This window comes from Dipodomys merriami, unplaced genomic scaffold (genome assembly GCF_024711535.1).
Source record: "Dipodomys merriami isolate MVZ:Mamm:240054 unplaced genomic scaffold, mDipMer1.0.p SCAF_40, whole genome shotgun sequence".
Classification (NCBI taxonomy): domain Eukaryota; kingdom Metazoa; phylum Chordata; class Mammalia; order Rodentia; family Heteromyidae; genus Dipodomys; species Dipodomys merriami.
The window spans coordinates 6,544,651-6,559,935 of NW_027205604.1; the positions used below are offsets into that span (position 1 = coordinate 6,544,651).

A 15,285-nucleotide genomic window follows, 5' to 3' on the forward strand; every position below is an offset into this window, starting at 1 on the left:
CAGCTCCATCTTTGTGGAAACAGATCTTACAAAGGACTCCTGGGATGTCTCGACTGTTTTAAGGCATGGGGTCTGTGAATCCAGTCATAGCTAACACAGTGGTCCAGCCAGGGAGTCGAGCTCTGTGATGGTTGCCAGGGCAGTTGTGTCTTCCTACTTCCCGTAGTTGGAGAGCTTAATTATCACTCTAATTAACGATTACTCAGGGCAGTGTACACTCATTCTACTCTCTCCTACATTCTATACTACTCACTCTACGCTCTACTACAAGGCATACAACACCTTTTTTTTGGTGTGTGTTGAATTGGCTGTTAGGAATCAGAAATGTTGCCGGCAATGTGTGTGAACAAATTTGGCATGTGCATGTCATTTCTCTTGGCCATATGCTTAGGAAGAGAATTTCTGGGCTATGTGCTAAGTTTGTGCTTTTTTTTTAGGTGCTCATGCTGAGACCGAAACTAAGCCTCCAGCTCTTGCTTGGATTTTTTTTTTTTTTTCAGGATTGGTGCTCTACCACTTGAGCTACATTTACACTTCTAGCTTTTTGGTGGCTAATCAGAGATCAGAGTCTCACAGACTTTTCTAGACTGGCTTCAAATCAAGATTCTCAGATTTCAGTTTCCTGTGTAGATAGGATGACAGGAGCGAACCACCAGTGCCCAGAACAACCACCACTCTTCACGTAGTGAGCTTTTTTGGTATAACTGTCTCCCCGCACTCCATACATCCCCTGAAATAGGAGGAATTCCAAGGAAAACAACTTCACCATAAATGATGAACAACAGCCTTAAGAGGAACGCTATGCTTTATTATTGTTGTTGATTGAATCCTGGAGGAGGAAGACCAAAACTGTCATGGGACAGGAAGTACACAGTGTCAGGTCACAGAGGGAGTTCCTGATAAAAGCTTAGACATGGAGACCTCTGCATAATGAAGCATTAAGCTGGCAGTGGATGTAGTTTGCAGTCACATTTTAGTTGGTTCCTATGGAGACATTGGCTTTTTAGACTCTTTTGCAACATCAGTACATGTGAGATGGTGTCCTTCACCAGCTAAGCTTGCTTAACCAGGATCGTTCACCAGCCAAGCCAAGATTCAGCTTCCTCCTTCAATGAAGCCTGGTGCATGGGCTACCTGTCTGGCTTCTAAAGGCATTTGACTAGCAAATTGGCAGTGTTGTTTTGATCTTTCAAGGAATGCCAACAACAAAAGTAATCCTATTCATGGCAGAAAAACCCTTCTGAAGTCAGAAAGAATTAAAACATTTATTGGGCATAAATATATTACATATACACTACAGATAGTTAGGTATTACTTATAGCATAGTATTTGCAAAAATCTATACATTAAAAATCGATATGGCAGTTTTAATACAACGTATATGAAATAGTCTAAAATTTACAATACAAGAAAACATATGATTATTTCTCTCCTAGAGTTGAAAAGCTTGGAATGTATGTCCAACAGTGAGGTAAAAACATTTTTTTTTGTCTTTCAATTTAAAGAATTGTGCAAGGATAACATTCAAACACATTCAATTAGGGCACTTTTCAATTTTGACATGAATACTGAATACCATGGTCAAAGAAAACAAGGTTAGAAAATGCCAACATTTCAAGTGGAAAAGAACAAGGCAGATCATATGAAAACATATTTTTAAAAAAAAAAGTGTGTTTTTTATGAAAATCTTTTTTTTTTTTTTTTTTTTTTGAGACCAGACGGCAGTTTGTGCCATAGGACTGGTTGGAATTCCTTGTGTCAGGGATGAGTTTGACATACAGAGAAGCAGAGTTACCTATCAGGAAGCAGCTCACTCAATGCATAATGGCAGAAGGGCAAAAAGATAAGGTTTTACTATAATACTTTATCATTTGTGTGTAATGAAATATAGAGCATTATATATCCATATCATATAGGCAGATTTAGGATAGAAAATAGTGCCATAGAGAGTGTGGTAGTTTTCTGATTGAAAGGAATATATTGAATACCAGAAAATAGAAAGCAATAAATAAAGTGCAATCAGCTTGGATTTCACATACTTCAGCTTTCTGGTGGGATGAAGACTGTGGATGAAAATCTCAGAAAGATCAAATGAATGTCTGAAGCAATTGTGACCTAAAGTATTATTTCCTTTAATTTTTTTTGACTGATTCAGAGAATTTCCTGATAGCAGCAGTTCTGAAGTGTTTCAAAAAAGCATTTCTTCCTCTGCAAAAATGACTGCACTGAATTTTCATAGGTTAAAAAAGAAAAAAAAAGCCATTTCCTCTAAACCACCTGCAATCAAGTTGAATCTGAAATGTAGACACAATGTCAGAGCAGGTTAAATCACACATTTAGATGGAGAATGGGTCTTCAAAGGCCAGAATTTTGGCAAAAATTTATTTACCTTGATGGTATCTATTTGCCAGGCTAATTACACTAATTACAGTCAAGAACAAATACAGAACGTTCGTTCTAGTAGTTACTACATCAATATAGGCACAGAGAATTAAATTCATGGATTGTAGCACTCTTTCAAGAGATGATTATGGTTTTTCTGGGTACATGTAAACCTTTCAATCACTGATAATAGATTGTTTTTGTTTTTGGCATTCAATGCACTAAATGCTCTTCTCATTAAAAACACAAGAAAACGTCAGAAGGTTAATACTAGTATAGATGTTGTTGCCAAGAAATGAGACTGACCTAAAATTACAAAAGTAGAAAACACACAAAAATAACATGCTACAAGGGAGAATTAGTATATAAGTACATTTTTAAAAAATTTTATTTTTACAATAAATAAAGATTGCACTGTAATTGGCATTTAAAGTACTGTATGCAGAATATAGTATAAATAAACCAAAAACAAATAATGGTGTTTCCCCCATGACTTTGGTATGGGAATATTATAAGCTAGTTCAGGATACTTACTGCATCTTAGACAAAACATAGACCAAGCACAAAATAGCAATGATCAAAACAAAAACAAAAACAGAAACCCCAAAACAAAACAAAAACCCAAATCCAAACAAACAAAAAAGAAAACCAAGTAGCAAAAATATACAAAAAAAAAAAAAAAAACTAGAGCAGGAGAGTGGGGGGTGGGGTGGGGGGTATTCTGTGCCTGTTGCACCCTTTTGGAATACATTTGCACCTCCAATTCCTTAAGTGTCCCTGAGGTACTTGAACATTATGGACTTCATATAAACAATGCAATGACTTTGGGTTAAAATTGATTATCTCATGACTCAAAAACATAAACATGTAAGAGAAACACTGTGCACTCCGATAGCACCTGCCGATCAAGGATCTCAAAGCACTTCAACAAGCATAAGAACCTCCATTTTCTTTTCTTTTCAAGCATGGAAAAACCGAGGCACAGAGAGGTAAAGTGACGTGTTCAGATCACACAGCAAGTTAGTGACAGATCCAGGGAGAGCATCTAGGCCTCCCGATCCCCTCCCACCCATGCTGGTCACCAAATCTCATTCTTGGTCCACCCACAGAAATAAGAGCTACAGATTCAGGTGATTTCCCCTTTGGGTTGTTTTTTAAATCATTTCTTCACCTGCTGTTACACTAGTATGATGGGCACTGAATTAAGGTATTGAAATTCAATCACTTCATTGATACCTCAAAGAACAGCCAGAAGGCAAATCTTTCCAAATCATGAGATGACACGTACAAAGACTGCTCAAAATTAGTGTAAGTCACAGACAAATGGGCAGAGGCACTAACCCGTCACCAACTGTCATTGTAGCGTTGTGGTCAAACGTAACAGAATATAATAACTCTAGTGATTAGATTAGAAAAGTAGTTATATACAAAGACAAACACACAAGTTAAAGCAGCTTTTCAAATAGCTGAATAAAGAAAACAACTATCTATTGCACAATGCCCTCGTAAAGTTACTGCTATGAATCGGTGTGGTCAAATCTACACAATGCGCCGTAGTTTATTGGTGCATTTTGATTACTTGATTTTTTTTTATACAGGCAGCTCATAGAGTGTTAAATCAGAAGAACTACGGATTACTAAAACATTTCCGATTAAAATACACATTTTGAATTAAACGACCTAAACACAGTTACAAAACTGAGTGGCAATGACGGCTCGGGCAGCTGTATGTGAGTGCACACGCTTGTGTATGTGTTGCTGTATGAGTAACTCTGACAGTGCTGACAACCTAGTCCTCTTAAGCACACCTGCTGTGATTCTGTTTACAGATATAGATGATCAAGATAAAGAAGTGACGGGTGACTATAAATTACTAAATTGTAACATTAGAAGGAAAAAAAATCAAAGTCTTGCCAAAGACATCAGTGAAAAACAGAAATCAAAGCAAATTTGAAAACTCAAAAAGAAAACATAAGAAAGCGTTTGGTATCTGGTTTGCTTTTCTTCCTCTTCTTCTTCTTCTTTTTAATTAAAAAAGAAAAAAAAATCCAGTTTAACCTCTTCCTAGTTTTGCATTTCAAAAAGGTGCACCAAGACACTGACATTATTTTTTCCTAGCTAAATCTGTAAAACAAGAGAAGTATATAAATCAAAGAACAAAAGGGCTTTTTAAAAAAGGGGGTGGGGTATCTGAATAAATGTGTGTATTAAAATGTGTAGCACTAAGTAAATTCATATGAGTTGTTTACTTCATTAAGAAGTACTGTAATATAAAGGCAAATAAAATAGACAGAGTCGCGAAGCCAAGCATGATGAGGGCAGCAAACTGTTCATCAGTAGGCATCATGGTCTTCATTCTGGGGTCATCTAAGCTCCCCATGTCCCCGGAGAGCATGACCTCACTTCGTTGTAGGGTGAAAGCCGCAGAGGGGCTGAAGGTTCCGTTGAGCTCCTGTGCGGTGTCCAGGCAGCGACGGCACGCGCACACGCGGAACCTGTACTCCGTGTTGGTCTGGAGGCCTGAGATCTGGAATGTGGCATCTTCTCCCTTGTATACCTTTAAGAAAAAGGATGCCATCATCAATGAACTTACAACACTGTGGTCTCTAGGCAATCATCAGAACCTTGGTGTAAGTTCAATCCATAACGGCAAAAATGATATAAAAAACGTTCTCGTCCAAGCCGGGCACAGGTGTCTCATGCTTATCATCCTAGCTACTCAGGAGGCTGAGATGTGAGGATCTGAGGACTAAAGCAAGCCCCTGGCATTGAAGTCCATGAGACTCGTGTGTGCAATTAACCACCAAATGGCAGAAGTGGACCTGTGGCTCAAGTTGCAGAGTGAGTGCCAGTCTTGAGTAAAAAAGCTAAAGGACAGCACCTAAGACCTGAGCTGTGCACGCGTGCGTGTGCGCTTACACACACACACACACACACACACACTATACACACAAACACACAGAGACATACACATACAGTTTTGTGGAGACAAATGAACCTTATTAAATTTATTGCTCTTTAATTCTCTTCACGTAATTACCAATTAATTATCAACTCGGGAAATTCTAACAAACAGAATATTCTGTATGAGACCCCATTCCTAACTCACAGAGAAGTTCATCACCCATCCCATGACATCATCGAAAGATGACAATGTGACACATGGAGCCTTTGACTCTGCCTTGTGAAACATGTGCCACTTCCACTCCCACGCTGGTGTCTCTGTTAAAGACCTCTCAGCTCCCCCAGCCTGGGTCCAGCTTCCCACATGGACGGCTCTGCCTTTCCCTCCAAACACTATGGGAAGTTTTCCACCTCAGGCTCTACTATGCCAAGACAGAGGCCATGTCTGTATGATGTGGCCTCTTCATTTCTGCAAAAGATGACCTCACGGTTGAAATCCACTTGGTAACTGATCCTGTGGAAGTTTTAGAGGCTTCTGGAAAGTGCATAGAAAGATATTGATATCTACTTAAGTGCTCTCTACAGGTTCCAGAATTTCATGGCCACATCTTTTTATATTTTTTCCCCCCAAGACTGGACTAGAACTCAGTACCTGATACTTTGGCTCATTGGCTGGTGCTCTACCAACTGAGTCATGGTCCCAAACCCAGTGGCTACATCTTTATAGGAAAGGTGGCTCAAAAGTAGGTATGAATTCCTAGAAACTGTAGTTAGAGAATCTGCAAAGAGACATCATATGTTTCCATGGAACTTCTTGACCCTAACTAACTGCTCTAAGCATGGGTGAGAATGTCCAGTCTAGGGGCCATGTAAGGCCCTCAAAATCATTTGGTACATAGCTGTAAGGAGGTGGTTTGAGGCTAGCTTGGGACAAAAAGTTCCCAATACCCCATCTCAACCAATAAAAGCTGTGTGTGGTGGTATGTAGCTGTCTTTCCAACTATGCAGGAAGTGCAAATGGGATCACGGTCCAGGTTAGGCAAGGCATAACTGTAAGGGCTTATCTGAAAAAGGTAACTAAAGCCAAAGTAAGTAGTCACGCCCGAGTCATGGCACAGGTGGTAGAAAGTGCCTGGCAAGCACCAGTACTGTCATAAAACCAACCCACCAACCAACAGAAAGGCTGCATGAAATATCTTCACTTTTAGCAATTTAAGGTAGAAAAACACATGAAGGATTTTCAGGTTCAAAGACAATAAGGAAAATGGGCCTTAAAATACAAGACAATGCCCATGTCCATTAGAAAAATTAAATGTTTATAGAAGAAGTAAATTATTATTCCTCCTCCTTCACTTCTTTCTCCTTTTTCTTCTTCTTATTTGTGCCTGAACTCAGGGCCTGGCAGCTGTCCCTTAGCTTTTTCATTCAAGGCTAGCACTCTACCACTTCTGGTTTTTTTTTTGGAGATAAGAGTTTCACAGATGTTCCTGCCCAAGCCATGATTCTCACATCTCAGCCTCCTGAGTAGCTAGGATTTCAGGGATGAGCCACTGGCACCTCGCTGCAAATTATATTTTATATAACTAAATGAAAATAAGCCATCTGCATTATTATAGTTGCAGACCTTTGCTCTTCATTTTAAACTTGTGGGTATTTAGAACAACAACAACGAGAATTTTTAAGTCCCAGATACTCTGCCGAATCCCAAATCATCAAGAACGAATTCAGCATCTCTCTAACATTTATGCATCGAGGTCACCATGTCTTTGGGGATGAAAAACAACTCCCTGAAACAAAGCTATCGGTGAGCCACATAGGTTAGGGCAAAGATGAGAGGGTGTATCTAATTCTCTAGAATTTGAGAATGACATTGCTATTGGACTGGGCTTCCTGCTGGCTCCCTGTGGTAGCTGGGAGGCAGCCAGGACCATCACCAGGGCCCATGATATAGGACGTGCAGACACCCGCTGGAGGAAATCATGAGGAGCCCAGGTTCTTCACTGCTCCTTGGAGACCAGCAGATGTGGGAGCCGATGCCGCTACAAGCCCAAGTCATGGAGGCTGGACTCTGCTGCTGGGCCTCCACCCAGTGACGCAGCCTGGCGCTGGGCAACTGGCATGCCTCATGTCCCTTCATTTTCTTTCATTTTGACAGAGCCACCATTTTGGGTTTCTCCTCCTGCCTCAACTCAATTTCATACGATAAGCTCCAGATTTTCTTTATTGAAGTGACCGATCATCATGTTAAAGTATATATGCAACCTTCCTTTCATAAGGACAATTGCTGTTGATTTGAGGAGCAATACATTTGAAAGTAAATCTGATCATTTATTCCAGATGCCAATAAAGGAGACTAAAACCCACATAACTGAGATAAGAATCCATAAAGCTTAATTCAGGGTAACATGCTACAGAGTTGAAATCCTTTCAAGAGCAGCTTTTGGGGGAAGCAAGTATACACAGGTCTGTGCCTCTTTACATAGCTCCACCCCCAAGTGCTGGATGTAAGCGGGAAGCTCACCTTCTTCTTCCTCCCATGGCTGTGGGTGAGCAGCAGGCCTATCATCTCTGCTTTTCTGCCAAGAGAGCCAAGGCTCAGCGAGGCGAATTGATTCCTCCAAACCACACAGGGTACGAGGCAGAGCGGGCCTCAGGCCACTGCTAGCTCACCTGCAGGCCTCTAGGGGGTGGATATCTGCCCACAGGCTGTGATCGTGAGTCCAGAATGACCAACTGCCTTTCCTTCCAGCACTCAGAGCCTATCTCAGACATTCTTCACAGGAAAAGCCCCCAGTGCTGCTCAGTAAGCTAGGGGTCCCGACCTGAGCTTTGGGATCTGAAGACAAACTCATTTGATGTGAAATTTTAACTGGCTCACATGTGGGAAATTTTCTGACATAAAAGGTCATGGCCTTCATCAGATACTTAAGGGAACTTCCAGACCCCAAATCCTTAAGAATTTGCTAAAGACAAATCATGGCCTTTAAAGGTTGTTATTTTGATTTTCAGTTTAAATGTGACTCTGAACAGCCATGATTTCACACTGTTTATTCCTGTGCTGAAAAAAAAAAATCATTCCTGAAATAGTGTTTCCAAAAGAAGTGACATAGTTCAGGTTTTTAAAACGGAATGTACTGGGTGCCAGTGGCTTATGCCTGTAGTCCCAGCTACTCAGGAGGCTGAAGTCTAAGCATCCAAACCAGCCTGGGCAAACTAATCCAAGAGATTCATCTCCAGTTAACCACCAAAATATTAGAAATGGAGGTGTGGCTCAAGTGGTAGAACACCAGCCTTTGAGTAAAAAAACTAACAGTTTCAGGTCCTGAGTTCAAGCTCCAGTACTGGCATAAACAAATGAATAAATAAATTGTAGAGCTCTATACCCTAGTAGAAGCCATAAAGCATCAGACCTAAGTCCGGACTGCCAAGAGGAAGTCATTTCTTGCAGTCAGCAGATCCTGTTCTCACTTCCAAATGCTTCTTTGCAACATTTTCTGTCAGAATTATGGTTCTTGGGACAGAGATATGGATGAGAATTTTGCCTTACTTCTTTTTTTATTAAGTTTTTTTATTGTGAAAATACCAGATGGAGGGTTACAATTACATGGGCAAGGTAATGAGTACATTTCTTATCAAGCATTGTTGCCTTCTCTTTTGTTTCCCCTTCCCATCCCTGCCCTCCTATATCCTCCCCCTCCCTGCCAAAGTTGTAAAGTTCATTTTTCGATGTTTGCTTTACTTCTTATGCATGGGTTGAACTGTCTATGCTCTACCTGTGCCAAAGAGCAATAGCACGCATGCCCTCTTCATCCTTTTCAATCATGCTTTACAATCTTACTGTTCAAAAAGAAAATTAACCTTCCTGTAAAAAGACCCACAACCAACCACAGCACAACACTGTGTTTGAAATGTTCACTGAATGTCAGAAAAGCCTAATTAATACTATGTGTATTCTACTTCAGAGGAAAATTTTAGGTAAGGATGAATATTTGAATAGACTGCATAATTATGAAAAAAACCTGCCATCTGTGCTCACATCTGTAATCCTGGTCACTCAGGAAGCTGAGATCTGAGGATCATGGTTCAAAACCAGCCTGGGCCATGAAACTCTTTTATCTCCAGTTAGCTAGTAAAAAGCCAGACTGGAATGAAAAGGCAAAGAGATAGCATCCAGGCCCTGAGTTCAAGACTCAGTACTGTCACAAGCTCACAAACAAACCAACTCTGCTGCTATTTCCTTGCATCACAGGAGCTGAAGCTAATCAGCTAGCACAAAGGTGAAAAGACCACAACAGTTATCCCACAAAAATAAGCTCAGGACAAGGGACACGTTCCTGTGCCAGGAGATTTTTTTTCATCAAAGTTTCTAAACAACGATCTCCACGATGAACTCTGATCACCAACCACTGCTGATATCAACAACCCTCTAACTTTGAAACTGCCTCTTTCACTGGTGCAATAAACATCCCAAGTACCCAGCTAGGTGGCCAGTCTCAGTAAAACAAAAATGAGTCACACAGCTCACATGCTAAAGGACCCTGCCTGACGAGTGCTGTAATGAAGTCCCACTGAGTTCCCCAGGAGAGCCTGCAGCTCCCACAGTGCCCGATTATCTACCATTTGCTATTGCTTTGCCTCTATGAATTCAAAGCCTAGTGCCTCTTATCCCTGGACTATAATTAAGTTAACTATTGTTCTGCACATATAATACAAATCACCCTTATTCCCTATCTTACATCCTGAACAAGAAAAGGAAACACTCAAAAATGGTGTTTAAATGAATGCTTACGGAACAGGCAGAAGCAGAAGAAAAAAAAAAATCTCCCCCAGGACCCAGGACACATTGTTCCTGGTCTAATTGTGACTTCTCTTGGACTGTGGTCCTTATGCATTTCTTGGTAGATGGATGCATCCATCTACTGAGGGGGGGTCCTATGTTTTCACCAGGAAATAGTTGTTTATGATAAGAGTAAATTTCTGTGGCATACAGATGATTGTACACTGTTCCATTAGAACTCATAGATCCATCAGCTAAATATACAACAGACAGTGGATTTAGAACAGAAATCTGCCAGTAAAAATCTACATCCAAATAAGGGAATAGATTTGCCTTCATTTGAGCAAAACTGACATGTACAATATTGAACAAATAATGTTTTTGTTTTTTTTTCTGCTGTGCCATAGCAGTTACTGGGCTCTGAGAAGCAGAGCATATTTCCAAGAATAGGTGGAAAAGCATGGAACACATGTTTTGTGTGTGTTTGGGGGGTGGTGGTGAATACTGGGCCTAACTCATAACCTCACACTTCTGCTTTTTCTCTCAAGGATGGTACTCTAGCACTTAAGCCACATCTCCACTTCCAGTTTTTTACTGGTTAATTAAAGACAAGAGTCTCACAGATTTGTCTGCCCAGGTTGGCTCTGAACTGAGAACTCCTATCTCAGCCTCCTGACTAGCTGGGATTAAAAGCACAAGTGACAGGCGCCTGGCTGGAATAAAAGGTTTTTTAAAGACCATGACTAGCCAGGTCCAATTAGTATACAATAACTTTCCTAACTCAGAGATGCACACATGTGCCATGCACACCAATTCTTACCTGTTTGTACTCGGATTCTCTTCCAACCAATACTTGTAGAACGTAGCTGACAGGGTCGCCCTTCATTGGTGGTACCGTCTCCCAAAAAATTTCACAGGAATTGCCTTCTAACTGTGTTACTCGTGGTGCTGGAACAGAAACGCACACATCCAAGCTTCAAATTTAACAGTCAATATTCTAGCTCTATTAGTAAGAATCCAGAAAGAGTGAGTGAGCACATGCCTGGGTCCAGCCTTATAGGAGAAGTATTTGCTCAGTCTCTCAGTAACCCAGCTGGGAGTGTTTTAGGCATAGAGGAGTTACTACAGGACAGAATGGGATGAGACGTCTCATTAGTTAATAACTGTTGGCCTGCATGGATTTCCCCCTTCCCCCCCTTCCCCCCAGTACTGGAGCTTCAACTCAGGACCTTGTGCTCTTGTTTGGCTTTATTGCTCAAGGCTAGTGCTCTACCACTTGAGTGGTATCTCTACCTCCAACTTCTTGGTGATTAAAGACAAAAGTCCCAACAGCCTTTTCTGCCTGGCTGGCTTCATACCTCGATTTTCAGCTCTCAGCCTCTTAAGTAGCTAGGATTAAAGGCGCGAGCCTGTCCAAGTAGTGTGTTTCCTTAGTCTATTGTTTGTAGGGATGAGAATGCTCACTACTCAGACACAGCACAGAACAGATGGCTTCTCCACATCCTCTCCTATCACCTCTCATCTAACCAGACAATCCTTTTAATTTTGTTGTGCTAATACTAGAACTACTGCACATATTTAAGGTAAGAATGGAACTTCCTACTCTAGCACCAAGCATGTCTTTACTCTCAAGGGACAGTTTGACAGAGACCACTGGCTGGTGACTGACCTTTGAGCGTAGGGGGGACACTTTTGGTTGTGCTGAAGGTATAGGTTTCTGAGAAGGGCCCCTCCCCAGCCTCACTGGCTGCCTGGATTCGGAAGGAGTAACAGGTGAATTCCGTTAGTCTCTGGACCTTGTAGGTGTGGCTGGGTCCTCTGTAGATCGAAATAAACCTGGAGGAGGAAGAGGAGCCATTAGTCATCTGTAATCTTAGTGCTGAGAAATTAATTATGATACAAGCTGGTGGAGGCCAATCTGATAAATTCTTTTCACATAGTATGAATCAACCAGTTGCTAGGGAATGGTGAAGTTTAATGGCTAATGAGTATTTACATAAAAGAAACACAAAACCAAGCACATACAGAGATTGGAATGAGGTTCCTTTGGTTATGGTCCAGATTCTAGAAATATTAGTCACTCATGTTTGTTTGCTTGTTTGTTCTCGCTCTCTCTCTCTGTGCACACACACACCAACATTGGGGCTTGAACTCAGGGCCTTCCACCTTTTCCTGGCCTTTTCACTCAATGTTGGTGCTCTACTACTTATGCCACAGCTCCACTTCTGGCTGTTTTAGTGGTCAACTGGAGGTAAGAGTCTCATAGACTTTCCTGCCCAGACTGGCTTTGAACTGTGATCTTCAGATCTCAGCCTCCTAAGTAGCTAGGATTACAGAAGTGAGCCAGCATCACCTGGCTCTTGTTTTTATTTACTAGTAAAGTATAGAATTTTTCAAACATTTCATTGTGGGGAAACTCTCTCTCTCTCTCTCTCTCTCTCTCTCTCTCTCTCTCTCTCTCTCTCCCTGATAGGCCTTACATAGCTTCTTCCTAAATAAGAAAATATTAAGGGTTATATACCTTTGACAAACATATGTAAAAAGAAAAAATTATGGTGTTCAGAGTCATCTGTCAGGTTCGCTAAGATGAAGAAAAATGGCAGGGGTTGAACTATTTAGGCTGAACTTATTTTTTAATGAAACACACATAAAGATATCTTAAAAAAAAAAAAAAAGCCTTGTATTTTAGGTATTACCCCGCCACCCAACCCCGCAGTCTTGAAAACCTAACACTTTTCCAGTGACAATGGGTTACCTAGAACTGCAAAATACTTATGCTAATTTTTTAAAGCTAACTAAAATTCTATAATGTAACATTGTTGCATAAGTTACAAGTTTTTGTTTTTTTGTTTTTTCCTGGAATTGGGGATTCAGCCTGCTGAGTAGCTAGGATCACAGGTGGGAGCCACTGTGAGTCACAGAGATAAAGGAAGTGACCCACTGGTCCGGGTACCCCGCGAGCCACCCCTTGACGTAACCCGACCACACCATGTTATTTCCACAGGGGCTTCCTTGCACCTGCGCACTGGCTGCTGGCACTGCGCTTCTGGAAGCCAGTCACCCACAGAGTCACCATCAAACCTCTCTGACTGAAAGTAGAGCTGTGGCTCAAGTGGTGGAGGGGAAGCGGGAAGAAGTTCTCAAATATCTGCTGCATGCTAGATGTAGAGGCCCAATCCCAGGGGTTGGCTGGTCCGTGGGGTGGGGGACAGGTTTTTCTGAATGACAGCAGCACACTTTCATGTGTTGAAGAACACTCATGGATGGACATGTGGTTGATAGAGAAGGAGGGATTAAATATCTGTGTTTCTGTGTGTGTGCACGCGTGTGTGCTGCTCCTGGGGATTGACCTCAGGGCCTGGGCACTGTCCCTTAGCTTTCTTGCTCAAGCTGGTGCTCTATCACTTGAGCCACAGCTCTACTTCCAGCTTTTGGGGATTCATTGGAGAAGAGTTTCATGGATTTTCCTGTCTAGGCTGGCTTTGAATCTGAATCCTCAGATCTTGGCCTCCTGAGTAACTAGGATGTAAGCCACAGGCCAGAGGCTTATCTTTGTTTTCTTAAGTGTGTCTGAGCCAATGTTTAATGTAGAACATCTAGACATCCCTCAGCCTTCGCTGTGGACTTCATGAGGCCTAGCCATCTCACTGTTTAGTGTTCTGTCCGCTCTGTGGTGGAGGGAAGTGCCTTTTACTTCTCAATCTCAAAGAAAGCCAGAGTCCAGGTTGGAACCCACAAATACCATGGCAACCTGCTTAGCTCTCCTGACACATTATCTCCTTAATGAAGACATCCTGGCTAATGCCAGAGGCAAAGAGCTATTTATTAACTCGGCCTCACCTGGGCCAGACTCTCTAACGGGAGTAATTCCCTTAATTATATCCCAAATGGAAGTCAAGGCTTGAAGAAGTGAAACCTCCAAGTGCATTACAACCCTGTCATAAGGCTCAGTTTAAAGAGTTTAGAGAAGATGATTAGGGAGGGCTCTGCTGTCTGGCTTCTCTTAACTCCCAGGGGGAGCATTTTCTCTTGGAAAGGGGTTCAATGTGTCTGACTTTGTGTCCATGTTCAATCATAAGTGTTGGATGTCAATCGTGGTCACAAAGAAATTCACAAGGCACACAGAGTCCTCAAATTCTTCAGTATGACTGACACTGAACAAAGAACACACATACAATTTCCAAACTCACCAAACCCACTAGCTGTGCCACCATGTTTTATCAAGCAAATAAAATGGCATTCCTGCTGGCTGCTGGTGGCTCATGCCTGTAATCTTAGCTACTCAGGAGGCTCAAAGCTCGCCCAGAGGAAAAGAAGTCTGTGACACTCATCTACAATTAACCACCAAAAAGCTGGAAGTTGAGCTGTGGTACAAGTAGTAGAGTGTCAACTTTGAAGAAAAAAAGTGACAATGCCCAGGCCTTGAATTCTAGTCCTGGTATCTGCAGCGTCTTTCTGGCAGATGTCACATAACACACACACACACACACACACACACACACACACACACACACACGCGCGCGCGCACACATGCACACAAGCACACACACACGAACTTCCGTTTTTCTTTGCTTCTCAAATATCAAGTAGCAAAGATCAAACAAAAACACCAGCACGTGAGCCAACACACACAAATCGATATAACCCCTCTTTCACCCCCATTCTAGAATTATTTTCTATCATTCCAGGAGGCAGCAGAAAAGAGACTGTTTTTTTCCTGTCGAAATCAATGATTTATGGGCCGGCACATGGTTGAACACTCCATAGGGTCAACACCCCTGTGGCTAGAACCACTCCGGGAGAGATTAAAAATATTCATCAAATCCCGCCTTTACAAAGACCAACGTCATTTTCTTCTTTTATATTTTTCCTGAAAGACTGACTTAAATTTAAAATTTATTAATAAATAAGCTAGAGGCTTTGTGTGATAGAATAAATGATACCAAATATCCCAAGACACCACGACAGAAGGGATTTTGAATGTGATCAAGGATGCGGGCCTGATGCCAAGCTGTGTCAGCCAGGATGGTCTCCCAGCCATTCAAAGCCTGGAGATGGGAGCTGGAGGCCAGGCAGCCTGCCCTTCCAGTGCTGGAGCTCTTTTCTTCTTTGTTTTAGAAAATGGGTCTTGCTCTGTTCCCCAGGTTGTACTGTGACCTTGATCTTCCTGCCTTAACCTGCTGAGTGCTGACCTTACAAACACACATCATCTCGCCCAGTTT

The 15,285-nt window shown here is 41.8% G+C and overlaps 1 protein-coding gene across 2 annotated transcripts in view; it reads right to left on the bottom strand.

Moving 5' to 3' along the window:
- Positions 1–787: 787 nt before the first annotated feature.
- Fndc3b (fibronectin type III domain containing 3B) overlaps positions 788–15,285 on the bottom strand; it is a 281,337-nt gene continuing 266,839 nt past the window's right edge. For both annotated transcript variants that reach the window (XM_069991887.1, XM_069991888.1), the window contains exons 24-26: positions 11,733–11,899; positions 10,884–11,011; positions 788–4,939 (exon numbers count right to left, since the gene is read on the bottom strand). In XM_069991887.1, the coding sequence (XP_069847988.1) occupies positions 4,628–4,939; positions 10,884–11,011; positions 11,733–11,899 (607 nt within the window). In that variant the 3' untranslated portion in view covers positions 788–4,627. The remainder of the gene's footprint in view (positions 4,940–10,883; positions 11,012–11,732; positions 11,900–15,285) is intronic.